At 42.3% G+C, this 19,118-nt stretch overlaps 1 protein-coding gene across 7 annotated transcripts in view; it reads left to right on the forward strand.

Annotated features, from left to right (window-relative positions):
* The window catches only part of LOC109900078 (rho GTPase-activating protein 27-like), a 51,274-nt gene that overhangs the window by 23,689 nt on the left and 8,467 nt on the right, over positions 1 to 19,118 (forward strand). For 2 of the 7 annotated variants that reach the window (XM_020495800.2, XM_031835217.1), the window contains exons 4-8: positions 11,408 to 11,866; positions 12,768 to 13,028; positions 15,861 to 15,941; positions 16,247 to 16,375; positions 17,804 to 17,881. In XM_020495800.2, the coding sequence (XP_020351389.2) occupies positions 11,408 to 11,866; positions 12,768 to 13,028; positions 15,861 to 15,941; positions 16,247 to 16,375; positions 17,804 to 17,881 (1,008 nt within the window). Of the gene's footprint in view, positions 1 to 4,503; positions 4,710 to 11,407; positions 11,867 to 12,767; positions 13,029 to 15,860; positions 15,942 to 16,246; positions 16,376 to 17,803; positions 17,882 to 19,118 lie in introns of those variants that run through there. The other 5 variants (XM_031835220.1, XM_031835222.1, XM_031835221.1 and 2 more) reach the window with 5 other exon arrangements.

Here is a 19,118-nt window from a genome sequence, read left to right on the forward strand (position 1 = left end):
ACTGATAGAGACATACCCCAAGCGACTTACAGCTGTAATCGCAGCAAAAGGTGGCGCTACAAAGTATTAACTTAAGGGGGCTGAATAATTTTGCACGCCCAATTTTTCAGTTTTTGATTTGTTAAAAAAGTTTGAAATATCCAATAAATGTCGTTCCACTTCATGATTGTGTCCCACTTGTTGTTGATTCTTCACAAAAAAATACAGTTTTATATCTTTATGTTTGAAGCCTGAAATGTGGCAAAAGGTCGCAAAGTTCAAGGGGGCCGAATACTTTCGCAAGGCACTGTATATAGCCCTTACATCAGCTGATATATCAAAGTGCTGTACAGAAACACAGCCTAAAACCCCAAACAGCAAGCAATACAGGTGTAGAAGCATGGTGGCTAGGAAATCTCCCTAGAAAGGCCAAAACCTAGGAAGAAACCTAGAGAGGAGCCAGGCTATGAGGGGTGGCCAGTCCTCTTCTGGCTGTGCCGGGTGGAAATTATAACAGAAGATGGCCAAGATGTTCATAAATGACCAGCATGGTCAAATAATAATAATCACAGTGAACAGGTCAGGGTTCCATAGCCGCAGGCAAAACAGTTGAAATTGGAGCAGTAGCACGGCCAGGTGGACTGGGGACAATAAGGAGTCATCATGCCAGGTAGCCCTAGGTCGCATGGTCCTAGGGCTCAGGTCCTCTGAGAGAGAGTGAGAGAGAGAGCGAGAGAAAGAAAGAAAGAGAGAGAAAGAGAGACAGAGAGAAAGAAAGAGAGCATACTTAAATTCACACAGGACACCAAATAAGACAGGAGAAATACTCCAGATATAACACACTGACCCTAGCCCCCCGACACATAAACTACTGCAGCATAAATACTGGAGGCTGAGACAGGAGGGGACAGGAGACACTGTGGCCCTATCCGATGATATCCCCGGACAGGGCCAAACAGGCAGGATATAACCCCACCCACTTTGCCAAGGCACAGCCCCCACAACACTAGAGGGATATCTTCAACCACCAACTTACCATCCTGAGACAAGGCCGAGTATAGCCCACAAAGATCTCCACTAAGGCACAACCCAAGGGGGGGCGCCAACCCAGACAGGAAGACCGTCAGTGACTCAACCCACTCAAGTGATGCACCCCTCCTAGGGACGGCATGGAAGAGCACCAGTAAGCCAGTGACTCTGGGTTTGACTCTGGCTTTCTGGGTAATGTGGCTGTATTGTTTTTCATGAGGTCACAAACATGAAACAAAATGGACTGGGTCGTTAGCTGGCTTCTCCACCGACCGTTTACACATTCTCCAAAATAGGAATATTGTTCAATTCTAAAATTCTGGGATTTAGTAGAATTTGGCGGGAGAGTTCCTTTGTTTCTTTGACCCTTTCTCTTCCATACTGCATTGTCAGGGAGACGAGTCTCTGCAAGGAATTTACAACGACGTGGTTGTAAAGTCATACAACTGCAAGGGATAGCTCATGACACTGCATTAGACCTGTCAAATCGGTGAGCAGCTGCTCATAAGTTCATCGCCACAACGCCATACCAGTCTCACTCGCATTAGAAGTTCAGAAGGAGAAATTGTAGGCTATATAGAAATAACGACACTCAAATTGAACATAATTTAAAGTAATTAAATGGGTAAAAAAATACATATATTTAATACATTTTGAATCCAATGTGGAATAAGTCAAGGGATATGAAAACTTTCTGAAGGCACTGTATTTGATCACAATGAACCCCAACCAGTACACAGTACAGAATTATACAAGATTTTACAGTAAGTTAAATCAGAATACAGCAGCATTTGATTTGATACTGTCATTTTATAGAAATAACACCTTCAGGTTGTTGTATATTTATTTTTACTGCAAAATGCAAAAAAATTTGTGGCAATAAATGTATAGCCATTCTCCATTATGTCCATAGACTAGTGGCTCAGTTGGAACTTCAGGTAGCTAGCAGCCAAGAGGTTGCGAGTTTAAATCCTGAGTGAGGTTGAGTCCTCAGTAATCAGAATACAGTCACATACAGTACTTTAACATGAACACCTTGAGCTGTAAAAAATATAGTAACTAGTTATAGATTTACCGTATTTTCACCACAACTAGAAAACACCTCCAGGGAACCATAATACAAAGTTCTGAGACCATCCTGAAAATGTCCTTATGGACGTTTCTGCCTGGAACAAACTGGAATAAACCGAGAACTAGACAAAACATGACTGTTTCAATTGAATTCATGTCTTTTAATGTAAAGTATTATTAATTACATTTAACGACTGGGCTTTCACATGTGCTCAAAAGTGGTCACGTGTTCTAATACAGTATGTTGAATTTTTGGATCACCATTTCACATTAATTTAACATGAGATCGTGTTCTCAGATGTGCTCACATGTTGGTTCGTGTAATTTTATTTTATCACATTGCTTCACATGAAATAAAAAAAGAAGAACAACATAAGAAAGTAAGTCAGCATACAGGGTCAGTTCCAATACCATATTTACAATGTGCAGGGATACTAGAGTGATAGAGGTAGATATGTATAGGGGTAAGCATACTAGATGCAGGGCCAGGGGTGTTATTACGATACTATTGGTTGGTGTGTTATTATGATACTATTGGTTGGTGTGTTATTATGACACTTGGTTGGTGTGTTATTATGACACTATTGGTTGGGGTGTTATTATGACACTATTGGTTGGTGTGTTATTATGATACTATTGTTTGGTGTGTTATTATGACACTATTGGTTGCTGTGTTATTATGATACTATTGGTTGGTGTGTTATTATGATACTATTGGTTGGTGTGTTATTATGACACTTGGTTGGTGTGTTATTATGATACTATTGGTTGGTGTGTTATTATGATACTATTGGTTGGGGTGTTATTATGACACTTGGTTGGGGTGTTATTATGACACTATTGGTTGGGGTGTTATTATGACACTTGGTTGGGGTGTTATGACACTATTGGTTGGGGTGTTATTATGACACTTGGTTGGGGTGTTATTATGACACCATTGGTTGGGGTGTTATTATGACACTATTGGTTGGGGTGTTATTATGACACTATTGGTTGGGGTGTTATTATGACACTTGGTTGGGGTGTTATTATGACACTATTGGTTGGGGTGTTATTATGACACTTGGTTGGGGTGTTATTATGACACTTGGTTGGGCTGTTATTATGACACTTGGTTGGGGTGTTATTATGACACTTGGTTGGGGTGTTATTATGACACTATTGGTGGGGTTGTTATTATGACACTTGGTTGGGGTGTTATTATGACACTTGGTTGGGGTGTTATTATGACACTTGGTTGGGGTGTTATTATGACACTTGGTTGGGGTGTTATTATGACACTTGGTTGGGGTGTTATTATGACACTATTGGTTGGGGTGTTATTATGACACTATTGGTTGGGGTGTTATTATGACACTTGGTTGGGGTGTTATTATGACACTATTGGTTGGGGTGTTATTATGACACTATTGGTTGGGGTGTTATTATGACACTATTCATTGGGGTGTTATTATGACACTATTGGTTGGGGTGTTATTATGACACTATTGGTTGGGGTGTTATTATGACACTATTGGTTGGGGTGTTATTATGACACTATTGGTTGGGGTGTTATTATGACACTATTGGTTGGGGTGTTATTATGACACTATTGGTTGGGCTGTTATTATGACACTATTGGTTGGGGTGTTATTATGACACTATTGGTTGGGGTGTTATTATGACACTATTGGTTGGGGTGTTATTATGACACTATTGGTTGGGGTGTTATTATGACACTTGGTTGGGGTGTTATTATGACACTTGGTTGGGGTGTTATTATGACACTATTGGTTGGGGTGTTATTATGACACTTGGTTGGGGTGTTATTATGACACTATTGGTTGGGGTGTTATTATGACACTTGGTTGGGGTGTTATTATGACACTTGGTTGGGGTGTTATTATGACACTTGGTTGGGGTGGTTCAAAGGCATCAGACAGTCAGCAGATATAACAGTCGGATCTCGTCCCTTCACTACCGTTTCCTGTGTCAAGTCAAGCACTCACCAACTCTGCAGAACTGCAGATAATCTGGGTTTATATACTTTTATAGAGATGTTTTCCCCTGAAATATGTACATTTCACCTCTCTCCAGTGCACAATTGTGTTTTGCTGTGTACATTTCAGATTTGTTGTCATTGATTTTAAAACCATACTTTAGTAGTATTGTTGTAGTTACTTTCAGGGTGATTACAGTTCAAAGGGAAGATGTAACCCAAACCAGAGTTGTAGCAGTGAACACATGAGCTGTGAGGACAGTGGACAAGATAAAGTTCCTTCTTATTTAGGAAAGAAGATAAACCAAGGTTTTTTTTCACTATCTTAGCTTTCTCTCTCTCTCTGAACCCCCTCCCCCTGTCATTGTAACAGAAAAGGCTGTTATTTTTTTCAAGGAATCTCTAACTGTCATTGGTCACCAGCAGACACAGCTGGTCTGAGAGGATGTGTGTGTTAGGGTGTGTGTGCCTGCCCGCCTGCCTCAGCTCGTGTCAGTTCAGTCCTGTGATAGCTAGCGTAGCTGTGCTCTATTCAGCTGTAGGATTATATGGCTCTACTCATTGGGATTACATAAACATGGTGGATCTTTATGCAAAGCCCCAGCATGGGTACCGGGTCCGGGGGACCTTGGCTCTCCCAATACCAGCCCAGGTATGTCCAGAACTAACTGTACACTATACTGTATATCTAGATACAACAGTACAGCCTCAGTAAAACTATGGTTAAATTAGGCTGTCCAGAATAGAGATCAGAGTGTGTTGGGTTTGTTCAGTATGTACAATATTGACAGTATTTACGTCTACCTTGTTATCACCTTCCTACTTCCTGTTTAGTCTACTTAGTCTCACCCTACTGTAGATATATTGCTTCAGTTCAACTTTATTTTCCTGTGCTGCAGTGTAAGACCAACCCCAGAGAGCATGCTCAATAACACAAGCAATGCCTGCTTCAACATGTTTAGCACATAGCTCCGTTAAGCACTCTTGATGTAGACTTGAGGTTAGAGTTTTGCTAGTTAGTTAGTTGACACATTTGCCAACACAAAACCATAGTTTCTCACATATAGGTATTGCATTTACTGTGGGCTGCTTACTGTGGGTGTTGGTACAATGGGGGTTAAGCCTGCAGTTTATTTTTATTGGTGACACTGACATTTTACCTCACAAACATCTGGTTAGTGTGTATTGTGGGTAGATATCTCTTTCCAGTGGGCAGGGGAGGGGGCATTCCACAATCAGAGAGATCAATGATGCAGCTCTCTCATTTCAACCCTCTTGTCTGTCTAGTCATGTGTATTGATTACCTTGTGGTGATAATGAGATCAATGATGATGTTATTGAACTCCCGAGTGGTGGAGACGTCTAAGACACTGCATCTCAGTGCAAGAGGTGTCACTACAGTCCCTGGTTCAAATCCATGCTGTAGCACATCCGTCCGTGATTGCGAGTCCCATAGGGGAATTTGTTCTTAACTGACTTGCCAAGTTAAATAAAGGTTAAATAACAACAAAAAAAAAAAAAAATGTTTTAAACTAGATGGTGCACGAGTCCATATCTGATCACCACAAAACATGAAATGGTCAAATATACCCATTACTATACATATCTGCCTTCTGACCATTGACCTAAATAGCTTTCCGACCTGTCACCATTCCTCAATCCAGTGGTTGGTTGAGCAGGGAGAATATTTAACAAAAAAACTGTGCAAACTTGAATGCTATTTGGCCCTAAACAGAGAGTACACAGTGGCAGAATACCTGACCACTTTGACTATGTACAGACTCTGTGAGCATGGCTTTGCTATTGAGACTGGCCGCCGTAGGTAGACCTGGCTCTCAAGAGAAGACAGGCTATGTGCACACTGCTCACAAAATGAGGTGAAAACTGAGCTGCACTTCCTAACCTCCTGCCAGCTGTATGACCATATTAGAGATGCATACAGGGGCGGCAGGGTACCCTAGTGGTTAGAGCGTTGGACTAGTAACTGGAAGTTTGCAAGTTCAAACCCCCGAGCTGACAAGGTACAAATCTGTCGTTCTGCCCTGAACAGGCAGTTAACCCACTGTTCCTAGGCCGTCATTGAAAATAAGAATTTGTTTTTAACTGACTTGCCTAGTTAAATAAAGGTAAAAAAGTATTCAGACCCCTTGACTTTTTCCACATTTTGTTACATTAAAGCCTTATTCTAAAATGGATTCAATAGTCATCAATCTACACGCAATACCCCATAATGACAAAGCAAAAACAGGTAAAAAAACCAAAACTTTATCACATTTACATAAGTATTCAGACCCTTTACTCAGTACTTTGTTGAAGCACCTTTGGCAGCAATTACAGCCTCGAGTCTTCTTTAGGATGACGCTACAAGCTTGGCACACTTGTATTTGTGGAGTTTCTCCCATTCTTCTCTGCAGATCCTCTCAAGCTCTGTCAGGTTGGATGGGGAGCGTCGCTGCACAGCTATTTTCAGGTCTCTCCAGAGATGTTCGATTGGGTTCAAGTCCGGGTTCTGGCTGGGCCACTCAAGGACATTCAGAGACTTTTCCCGAAGCCACTCCTGTGTTATCTTGGCTGTGTGCTTTGGGCCGTTGTCCTGTTGGAAGGTGAACCTTCGCCCCAGTCTGAGGTCCTGAGTGCTCTGGACAGGTTTTCATCAAGGATCTCTCTGTACTTTGCTCTGTTCATCTTTCCCTCAATCCTGTCTTGTCTCCCAGTTCCTGCCGCTGAAAAACATCCCCACAGCATGATGTTGCCACCACCATGCGTCACCGTAGGGATGCTGCCAGGTTTCCTCCAGATGTGACACTTGGCATTCAGGCCAAAGAGTTCAATCTTGGTTTCATCACACCAGAGAATCTGGTTTCTCATGGTCTGAGAGTTCTTTAGGTGCCTTTTGGCAAACTCCAAACGGGCTGTCGTGTGCCTTTAACTGTGGAGTGGCTTCTGTCTGACACCACTACCATAAAGGCCTGATTGGTGGAGTGCTGCAGAGATGGTTGTGCATCTGGAAGTTTCTCCCATCTTCACAGGTGTGTGCCTTTCCGAATCATGTCCAATCAATAGAATTTACCACAGGATGATCAATGGAAACAGGCTGCATCTGAGCTCAATTTCATAGCAGGGGTCTGAATACTTAAGTAAATAAGGTATTTCTGTTTTTAATTTTTAATACATTTGCAAAAATGTCTAACACTGGTTTTTGCTTTGTCATTATGGGGTATTGTGTGTAGATTGACGTGGAACGAAATTAATTTAATCCATTTTAGAATAAGGCTGTAACAAAATGTAGACTTTCTAAGTGCATGCACTGTATTTCTCTCAGATTACACAGATCCACTAAGGATTTGAAAACAAACCCCATTTTGATAAACTCCCATATCTAATAGGTGAAATACCACAGTGTGCCACCACAGCAGCAAGATTTGTGATCTGTTGCAACAAGGGCAACCAGTGGAGCACAAACAACATTGGAAATACAACCTATATTTATCTTCCCTTTCATATGTAAAACGATTTGCACATTGTTATAACATTGTACATTGCCAATAATATAACATTTGAAATGTCTATATTCTTTTAGTGTGTAATATTTACTGTTAATTTAGTTTATTTCCCTTGTTTCTTGCCTATTCCATTTGCTTTGGCAATGTAAACACATTTCCCATGCCAATAAATCCCTTTGAATTTGAGGGAGGGAGGGGGGAGATGGAGAGGGAGAGCACTCTCACAATGCCATGATGAGGATATCATAGGCAGCAGTGTTCCCAGGGGGACCCCCCCAGGAGTCATAAAGTCAGGCAGAGACCTCTCATGGGATACAGGAGGTGAGACTCTGGCCTCTAGAACAGATGAGAATCCAGGTGAGACTCTGGCCTCTGGAACAGGTGAGACTCTGGCCTCTGGAACAGGTGAGACTCTGGCCTCTGGAACAAATGAGACTCCAGGTGAGACTCTGGCCTCGAACAGGTGACACTCCAGGTGAGGGTCTGGCCTCTGGAACAGGTGACACTCCAGGTGAGCCTCTGAGCTCTGGAAGAGATGAGCCTCCAGGTGAGCGTCTGGCACCGTTGAGAATCTGGCCTCTGGAACAGGTGAGACTCTGGCCTCTGGAACAGGTGAGACTCTGGCCTCTGGAACAAATGAGACTCCAGGTGAGACTCTGGCCTCGAACAGGTGAAACTCCAGGTGAGGGTCTGGCCTCTGGAACAGGTGAGCTCCAGGTGAGACTCTGGCTTCTGGAACAGGTGAGTCTCCAGGTGAGGCTCTGGCCTCTGAAACAGGTGAGGCTCCAGGTGAGGCTCTGGCTTCTGGAACAGGTGAGACTCTGACCTCTGGAACAGGTGAGACTCCAGGTGAGACTGGCCACTGGAACAGGTGAGACTCTGGCCTCTGGAACAGGTGAGACTCTGGCCTCTGTAACAGGTGAGCATCCAGGTGAGGCTCTGGCCTCTGGAACAGGTGAGCCTCCAGGTGAGGCTCTGACCTCTGGAACAGGTGAGCCTCCAGGTGAGGCTCAGACCTCTGGAACAGGTGAGCCTCCAGGTGAGGCTCTGGCCTCTGGAACAGGTGAGCATCCAGGTGAGGCTCTGGCCTCTGGAACAGGTGAGACTCTGGCCTCTGGAACAGGTGAGCATCCAGGTGAGACTCTGACCTCTGGAACAGGTGAGACTCTGGCCTCTGGAACAGGTGAGCATCCAGGTGAGACTCTGGCCTCTGGAACAGGTGAGGCTCTGGCCTCTGGAACAGGTGAGACTCTGGCCTCTGGAACAGGTGAGACTCTGGCCTCTGGAAAAGGTGAGACTCTGGCCTCTGGAACAGGTGAGACTCTGACCTCTGGAACAGGTGAGCCTCCAGGTGAAGATCTGGCCTCTGGAACAGGTGAGACTCCAGGTGAGACTCTGGCCTCTGAAACAGGTGAGCCTCCAGGTGAAGATCTGGCCTCTGGAACAGGTGAGACTCCAGGTGAGACTCTTGCCAAGGTGAGACTGCCCTCTGGAAGAGATGAGACTCCAGGCGAGACTCTGGCCCAGTTGAGACTCTGTCCTCTGGAACAGGTGAGGCTCTGGCCTCTGGAACAGGTGAGACTCCAGGTGAGGCTCTGGCCTCTGGAACAGGTGAGGCTCCAGTTGAGGCTCTGGCCTCTGGAACAGGTGAGGCTCCAGTTGAGCCTCTGGCCTCTGGTACAGATGAGGCTCCAGGTGAGTCTCTGGCCTCTGGAATAGATGAGACTCCAGGTGAGTCTCTGACCTCTGGAACAGGTGAGACTCCAGGTGAGACTCTGGCAATGTGGTTTCAGTGAGTGAGTGTGCCAATGTTTACTGGAAGGATAGACACTCATTTACTTCTCTCATTTATTAAATTAAAACAACTTTATTTATCCCAAAGGAGCAATTACTTAAGGCAGCTGCAACAATGACAACAAGACTAACATTTATGCTAACAAGGTTAACTCGACAATCCTTACCATGTGTATTGGCTTTGACTAGGCCTATATTTACATACTCTGAATTGTGTTTTGCGCTTCATACGGTAAAATCCTGGAACTTTCTATAGCTGTGGGTTCCAGATAAGAGGAAGAATAAAAGGTATTTGAAGTTATATTCAGTCAGCTGTTTGAGTCATGTAAGTATTCTTGACATAGTTTTTTGACTGGCTTCAATTAGTAACCATTGTGTCAGTAACCATTGTGAAACTGTTGCATGAAACCTGAATATTGGCCTTGCGTACAGGGTTGGGGAGTAACTGATTACATGTCATCTGATTACAACAACAACAAAAAACTACTGTAATCAGATTAGATACTTTTGAAAAACTACATGATTATTTATTGGATTACAGTTCAATTCAGAAAGGATGTTTGAGAAATACATTGATACCTTTCTGTTTTCTCAATGACATACAAATCAGCATCAAACCAAGGCGTAAGTTAAAATGTATTCCACCTGAGAGAGTCGACCAGAAGTCAGAGACCTCTATGATGGCACACAAAATGCTTTTGATGGATATTTTTTGTCTTCTTCTAATGCCATTTAAGGGAAAAGTAATAAGATTACCTTATTTAGTTTGTGTAATCCAAAAGTTACATATACTGATTTACAATTTTGGACAAGTAACTGTTAACTGTAACGGATTACTTTGGAAAATAACCTACCCAACCCTGCTTGCATATTGCTTTGTGGACAGCTGTCATGAATCTTTCTTTTCACTGGAAAACCCCACCTAAATGGAAGACAGTGTCACATATGAATGCCTCGGCAGTATTGTGAAGCAGTACAGTTTCAGTTTGTTGAGTGGTGAACTTTGTACATCCCTGTTGCACCTCCAGTTTTGGCAATGCAGTTTCAGTGTCTGTAGGTAACTGGGTAATCAATCAAATCACATTTTATTTGTCACATGTGCTGAATACAACATGAAATGCTTAACCAACAATAAAGGATTTTTTTTAATTAAAGAAAATATTTGCTAAAAAATAAATAAACTAAAATAAGAAAAAAAAGCAACACAATAAAATAACAATAACGAGGCTATATACAGGGGGTACCGGTACCGAGTCAATGTGCAGGGGTACATGTTAGTCGAGGTAATATGTACATGTAGGTAGGGGTGAAGTGACGACTCATAAATAATAAACAATCAGTAGCAGCAATGTATAAAAGGGGAACAATGCAAATAGTCTGGGTAGTCATTTGATTAACTATTTAGCAGTGTAATGGTTTGGGATTAGAAGCTGTCGGATGCCGAGCAGTTTCCGTACCAAGAGGTGATGCAACCAGGATGCTCTCGATGGTGCAGCTGTATAACTTTTTGATGATCTGACTACCCATGTCAAAAAAATGTCAGGCTCCTGAGGGGGAATAGGTTTAGTAATAGTGGGCGTCTGTAAATTTAGACACAAATGAGGCGTTGGTTTGTGGTCTGGAGCTTGATGCTCTCTCTTCAGCTTTAGAATTGACTTCCTGAGCTGACTGCTCCGGAAGACCGTCTCTGTTCTGCTCTGTCACACTCTCACTGAGTGCTATAAGCCTCTTGTTCTTCCAGAAAAGAACAACTACTTTTATCTACACAGAACCAACTGACTGTCTGTAGAGGTGATAGACTAAAGTTAATTTTGGTTATGTTGTTCACAGGCTTGGCTCTCTGTTGCAAGAAGCATTTTGACTGTCTAGAGTGACTCAGTGTCACTTAGCCTCAACCTGGTCCCAGATCAGTTTGTGTTCCTGCTGTAAGTTTGTTGTAAAGACAGTGCAAACAGATCTGGCATCAGATAGTGTTCTACCTACTTGGTGTCACACGTTAGTTCGAAACTTTTCCAGCTGACCTCTGTCCCCATATTATCTGCTCTTCCCATAGGTCAAAGAGAGTGTCCAGAACGCTGTGTACGTTAATGTAGCGGAGCTCGGCAGAAACATCTCTGAGTCCCCTCCCTCAGCCTTCTCCCCTCCCTGCACTCCTCCATACCTGGACTCTAAGGGATGGGAGGTGCACACTGACCAGGAGAGTGGACGGGAGTACTACTACCACCCCGAATCGGGGCAGACCACCTGGGACAGCCCCCACATAGACCCTGAGGCTCCCGCCGAGGTGTCTGTGTGTTCGCCCTCCTCTCAGTTCCCCTCCCTGTCCCCCACCTCCGCGTCCCCCCCTGCATGGACCTCTGACTGGGAGCAGTGTTTGGATGTGACCAGCGGCCACCAGTACTTCTACAACCCAGTATCGGGGGAGACGTCTTGGGAGTCCCCAGAGCCACAGTGCCCCTACCCCGCTCTGATGGAGCCTCTGAGTGGGCTCCGGTCTCTGGAGGAAGGGCCGGTAAAGCCTGCTCCACTTAAACACCCAGTCTATTTTAGTTTCATCATGGGACGTCTACAAATAATACGCTCATCTTTTTAATGAAGTTTAAGCTCCTGCTAAGTCCTACACCTACAGTACATAGCAGACAGTTGGTTTTCATAGATTATGTAATTATCCTCCTGCTAGGTCCTACACCTACAGTACATAGCAGACAGTTGGTTTTCATAGATTATGTAATTATCCTCCTGCTAAGTCCTACACCTACCGTACATAGGAGAGAGTTGGTTTTCATAGATTATGTAATTATCCTCCTGCTAGGTCCTACACCTACAGTACATAGCAGACAGTTGGTTTTCATAGATTATGTAATTATCCTCCTGCTAAGTCCTACACCTACCGTACATAGCAGAGAGTTGGTTTTCATGATTATGTAATTATCCTCCTGCTAAGTCCTACACCTACAGTACATAGCAGACAGTTGGTTTTCATAGATTATGTAATTATCCTCAAACTAGTAGGCATTCTGTACATTCCCACATTGACCTCATTGTGAGCTTTTTGCAAACCGCATTGTTGAGTTTTCACCATTCTAAAGAGGCTTGTGAAAGAAAAAGCTGAAAGCTGTTTAAACTGTTCAGTTGAATTGAGGATCTTTGAAAAGGTAAAAGGAAGCTAGAAGGTAAGTCATCCATTGGCCTGGTCTCCATCTGCTTTGAAGTAGAACACTGAATGTAACATTCTCACAACGTGTGTGTCTGTCTGTGTACATGCGTATGGGTGTGTGCATGTGTCTATTTACACACCTGCGTGCGTGTGTGTGTCTGACATGATGTTTGTGCAATGCATAATGTGTGTGTGTGTGTGTGTGTGTGTGTGTGTGTGTGTGTGTGTGTGTGTGTGTGTGTGTGTGTGTGTCCAGCCTCCCCTGCCTGAGGAGGACTACCAAGCAGATGACTACCCAGCAGATAACTACCTAGCCGAGGTTGACCTACCAGAAGAGGAGTTGTTGGCTGTGTCCCCTGTGACCCCTCACTCCTTCCCTAAGGACTACACCCCCAGCCATGTGACCCGGGCAGTCATCCCCAGGGCCAGCCTGGACAGGAGTGCCCCAACGGGCTGGAACCTCAACATAGACCCTGATGGGACTTGGGTGTTCTCCAATAGACACTCACCTGATCAGGTACACAGACTCTTTATTTAGACGTTATTTATTCTGGTTAGTCTTATTGAGCCTTTATTTAGACGTTATTTATTCTGGTTAGTCTTATTGGCCCTTTATTTAGATGTTATTTATTCTGGTTAGTCTTATTGGCCCTTTATTTAGATGTTATTTATTCTGGTTAGTCTTATTGACCCTTTATTTAGACGTTATTTATTCTGGTTAGTCTTATTGACCCTTTATTTAGATGTTATTTATTCTGGTTAGTCTTATTGACCCTTTATTTAGATGTTATTTATTCTGGTTAGTCTTATTGGCCCTTTATTTAGATGTTATTTATTCTGGTTAGTCTTATTGACCCTTTATTTAGACGTTATTTATTCTGGTTAGTCTTATTGACCCTTTATTTAGATGTTATTTATTCTGGTTAGTAATATTGACCCTTTATTTAGATGTTATTTATTCTGGTTAGTAATATTGACCCTTTATTTAGATGTTATTTATTCTGGTTAGTAATATTGACCCTTTATTTAGATGTTATTTATTCTGGTTAGTAATATTGACCCTTTATTTAGACACTATTTATTCTGGTTAGTCTTATTGACCCTTTATTTAGACACTATTTATTCTGGTTAGTCTTATTGACCCTTTATTTAGATGTTATTTATTCTGGTTAGTAATATTGACCCTTTATTTAGATGTTATTTATTCTGGTTAGTCTTATTGGCCCTTTATTTAGATGTTATTTATTCTGGTTAGTCTTATTGACCCTTTATTTAGATGTTATTTATTCTGGTTAGTAATATTGACCCTTTATTTAGATGTTATTTATTCTGGTTAGTCTTAGTGACCCTTTATTTAGATGTTATTTATTCTGGTTAGTCTTATTGACCCTTTATTTAGATGTTATTTATTCTGGTTAGTCTTAGTGACCCTTTATTTAGATGTTATTTATTCTGGTTAGTCTTATTGGCCCTTTATTTAGATGTTATTTATTCTGGTTAGTCTTATTGGCCCTTTATTTAGATGTTATTTATTCTGGTTAGTCTTATTGACCTTTGCTGTTGTAGTGTGAGAAGTGACGGGAGGAAGCCCAGTCCTCCTCCGGTATTTAGACGTTATTTATTCTGGTTAGTCTTATTGGCCCTTTATTTAGATGTTATTTATTCTGGTTAGTAATATTGACCCTTTATTTAGATGTTATTTATTCTGGTTAGTCTTATTGGCCCTTTATTTAGATGTTATTTATTCTGGTTAGTCTTATTGGCCCTTTATTTAGATGTTATTTATTCTGGTTAGTCTTATTGGCCCTTTATTTAGATGTTATTTATTCTGGTTAGTCTTATTGACCCTTTATTTAGATGTTATTTATTCTGGTTAGTCTTATTGACCCTTTATTTAGATGTTATTTATTCTGGTTAGTCTTATTGACCCTTTATTTAGATGTTATTTATTCTGGTTAGTAATATTGACCCTTTATTTAGATGTTATTTATTCTGGTTAGTAATATTGACCCTTTATTTAGACACTATTTATTCTGGTTAGTCTTATTGACCCTTTATTTAGATGTTATTTATTCTGGTTAGTAATATTGACCCTTTATTTAGATGTTATTTATTCTGGTTAGTCTTATTGGCCCTTTATTTAGATGTTATTTATTCTGGTTAGTCTTAGTGACCCTTTATTTAGATGTTATTTATTCTGGTTAGTCTTATTGGCCCTTTATTTAGATGTTATTTATTCTGGTTAGTCTTATTGGCCCTTTATTTAGATGTTATTTATTCTGGTTAGTAATATTGACCCTTTATTTAGATGTTATTTATTCTGGTTAGTCTTAGTGACCCTTTATTTAGATGTTATTTATTCTGGTTAGTCTTATTGGCCCTTTATTTAGATGTTATTTATTCTGGTTAGTCTTATTGACCTTTGCTGTTGTAGTGTGAGAAGTGACGGGAGGAAGCCCAGTCCTCCTCCGGTATTTAGACGTTATTTATTCTGGTTAGTCTTATTGGCCCTTTATTTAGATGTTATTTATTCTGGTTAGTCTTAGTGACCCTTTATTTAGACGTTATTTATTCTGGTTAGTCTTATTGGCCCTTTATTTAGATGTTATTTATTCTGGTTAGTCTTAGTGACCCTTTATTTAGACGTTATTTATTCTGGTTAGTCTTATTGGCCCTTTATTTAGACGTTATTTATTCTGGTTAGTAATATTGACCCTTTATTTAGACGCTATTTATTCTGGTTAGTCTTATTGACCCTTTATTTAGACGTTATTTATTCTGGTTAGTCTTATTGACCCTTTATTTAGACGCTATTTATTCTGGTTAGTCTTATTGACCCTTTATTTAGACGTTATTTATTCTGGTTAGTCTTATTGACCCTTTATTTAGACGCTATTTATTCTGGTTAGTCTTATTGACCCTCTATTTAGACGTTATTTATTCTGGTTAGTCTTATTGGCCCTTTATTTAGATGTTATTTATTCTGGTTAGTCTTATTGACCCTTTATTTAGACGTTATTTATTCTGGTTAGTCTTATTGACCCTTTATTTAGACGTTATTTATTCTGGTTAGTCTTATTGACCCTTTATTTAGACGTTATTTATTCTGGTTAGTCTCATTTGAGATAAAAATGTACTTTTCAAGTGAGAGCTGTCCATGAATGCAGTCTAGGGGTAAACCGTGTCACTCAGCTTGAAGGAATATCACGGCTAAATGCACCGTTATGCTATTAGACTAGAAGATGTCGTAAGTGTATGCACTACGTAATATGCACTACGTTTTCTCCAGAAAGGTTCAGTAAAGTCAATATTTAACCGGAGGTCTTTGTCATTGTGTGTGTGGTAACAGTGGATCAAATCGTTGGATGACAGAGGACTGACGTACTACTACCTTAGAGATGGCTCCAGATCCCAGTGGAACCTGCCTGAGGTAGAGATCAAGATTAGAAAACACCCATAGCGAGTATGAAATGGAAGATCTCATTCATGTGAATAGATTGATCTAAATTTGCCTATAGCAAAGACCGCATTCTGTTATTATTACTCTTCTTCATTCCCATTGGAACACAAGGCCACAGTGAGCTCCTCCCCTTCTTCATGTCCTCAGCAACATGTTGTGCATGACTTAAAGAGAGGTTCATCTTGGCCGGTTTAGATCAGTATTTTCCTCATGTAGATGTGAAAGATTTCTCCTCTGTGAACATGCATTTCTCCATTATCATTTGACCAACCAAGGCCCCTGTAGTGTCAGGCCAGTCCAAGGTGGGGAACGGTGTTGAGCTGGACGGGGTCTCTTTAACGGTCATGAAGAACTGGAGACACACCATGGGTGCAACTTATGTCAGCTCAGCCCTGCAGGAGGTGGTGAGGACTAATAACACATACTGGAGCATTAACATACCTCACGTCCCCAAACACAGAGCCCACCACAGTAGAGCTATGAGGTAGAGTAGGTGTGTCAGCTGGCTCTGACCACAGTGTTCAGTAAGGCAGAGTGAAGTGACTGAGCACCTTATGAAACCCCTGACCCTCAGCTTTCATACTGAGCCACCCTGACACCGCTTTCTAAACGAGAGAGCGCCCAGCACCTGGGACATTTCAGTCAACCTTGTGTTCAATGTACCACAACAGAGTAGACAGTGTACCACAACAGAGTAGACAGTGTACCACGACAGAGTAGACAGTGTGCCACGACAGAGTAGACAGTGTGCCACGACAGAGTAGACAGTGTGCCACGACAGAGTAGACAGTGTGCCACGACAGAGTAGACAGTGTGCCACGACAGAGTAGACAGTGTGCCACGACAGAGTAGACAGTGTGCCACGACAGAGTAGACAGTGTGCCACGACAGAGTAGACAGTGTGCCACGACAGAGTAGACAGTGTGCCACGACAGAGTAGACAGTGTGCCACGACAGAGTAGACAGTGTGCCACGACAGAGTAGACAGTGTGCCACGACAGAGTAGACAGTGTGCCACGACAGAGTAGACAGTGTGCCACGACAGAGTAGACAGTGTGCCACGACAGAGTAGACAGTGTGCCACGACAGAGTAGACAGTGTGCCACGACAGAGTAGACAGTGTGCCACGACAGAGTAGACAGTGTGCCACGACAGAGTAGACAGTGTGCCACGACAGAGTAGACAGTGTGCCACGACAGAGTAGACAGTGTGCCACGACAGAGTAGACAGTGTGCCACGACAGAGTAGACAGTGTGCCACGACAGAGTAGACAGTGTGCCACGACAGAGTAGACAGTGTGCCACGACAGAGTAGACAGTGTGCCACGACAGAGTAGACAGTGTGCCACGACAGAGTAGACAGTGTGCCACGACAGAGTAGACAGTGTGCCACGACAGAGTAGACAGTGTGCCACGACAGAGTAGACAGTGTGCCACGACAGAGTAGACAGTGTGCCACGACAGAGTAGACAGTGTGCCACGACAGAGTAGACTGTGTGCCACGACAGAGTAGACTGTGTGCCACGACAGAGTAGACAGTGTGCCACGACAGAGTAGACAGTGTGCCACGACAGAGTAGACAGTGTGCCACGACAGAGTAGACAGTGTGCCACGACAGAGTAGACAGTGTGCCACGACAGAGTAGACTGTGTGCCACGACAGAGTAGACTGTGTGCCACGACAGAGTAGACTGTGTGCCACGACAGAGTAGACTGTGTACCACGACAGAGTAGACCGTATACTCTGGGGTAAGATTAAGTGATTGCAGACACTAGGAAGTTAGGAATTAAGTAAAAGTAAAACATCCATTATTCTTCTCCTGTTGGGCAAAAGTTCTCCCCGACTCACAGAAGAAATGCCTCAGACTACGGCTCCTGTGTGAACAACTCTCCAGAGATGGGGCAGCACCACGTGAGTTCTACTCCTCCTCTCCTGTCCTCCTCACCTGCCCTCCCCTGCTGATCCTCATCAGATTAGATCAGTCCTGTTCTAGCTAAAATGACAGTTCTGTGATGCCCCAGCTAGAGCACTGTTTTGTGTTTTTTCCTGAAGGCCTAATTGGTTGAGACTCCAAAGAAGCCTCTCCAATCAGAGCCCAGAGTCTCAGCGGCACAATGTGTTTAAAAAAAAGAGATCTAATTTGTTTTACAGTTTTCTACATTGTAGAATAATAGTGAAGACATTACAACTATGAAATAAAACATGGAATCATGTAGTAACCAAAAAGTGTTAAACAAATCAAAATATATCAAAGTAGCCATCCTTTGCCTTGGTGAAAGCTTTGCACACTCTTGGTATTCTATCAACCAGCTTCATGAGGTAGTCACCTGGAATGCATTTCAATTACCTTGTTGAGGTTAATTTGTGGAATATCTTTCCTTCTTAATGCATAAGAATTTGTTCTTAACTGACTTGCCTAGTTAAATAAAGGATTATTTATATATATATATGAGTTTTGTTGTGACAAGGTAGGGGTGGTATACAGAACATAGCCCTATTTGGTCAATTTCAAGAAATGTCAAAAACCATCAAGCGCTGTGATGAAAGTGGCTATCATGAGGACCGCCACAGAAAAGGAAGACCCAGACCTCTATTGCAGAGGATATGTTCATTTGAGTTACCAGCCTCAACATTTGCAGCCCAAATAAATTCTTCACAGAGTTCAAGTAACAGACACATCTCAACATCAACTGTTCAGAGGAGACTGTGTGAATCATGGTCAAATTGCTGCAGAGAAACCACTACTAAAGGACACCAATAATAAGAAGAGACATGCTTGGGCTAAGAAATATGAGCAATGGACATTAGAATGGCTGAAATCTGGCCTTTGGTTAGATGAGTCCAAATTTGAGATTTTTGGTGCCAACCACAGTGTCTGTGAGATGCAGAGTAGGTGAACGGTTTATCTCTGCATGTGTGGTTCCCACCGTGAAACATGGAGGAGGAGGTTTGATTGTGTGGGGGTGCTTTGCTGGTGACACTGTCAGTGATTTATTTAGAATATAAGACACACTTAACCAGCATGGCTACCATCCCATCTGGTTTGGGCTTAGTGGGACTAGAATTAGTTTTTCAGCAAGACAATGACCCAACATACTTCCAGGCTGTGTAGGGGCTATTTGACCAATAAGGAGAGTGATGGAGTGCT

The sequence above is a fragment of the Oncorhynchus kisutch genome, linkage group LG11 (assembly GCF_002021735.2).
Source record: "Oncorhynchus kisutch isolate 150728-3 linkage group LG11, Okis_V2, whole genome shotgun sequence".
Classification (NCBI taxonomy): domain Eukaryota; kingdom Metazoa; phylum Chordata; class Actinopteri; order Salmoniformes; family Salmonidae; genus Oncorhynchus; species Oncorhynchus kisutch.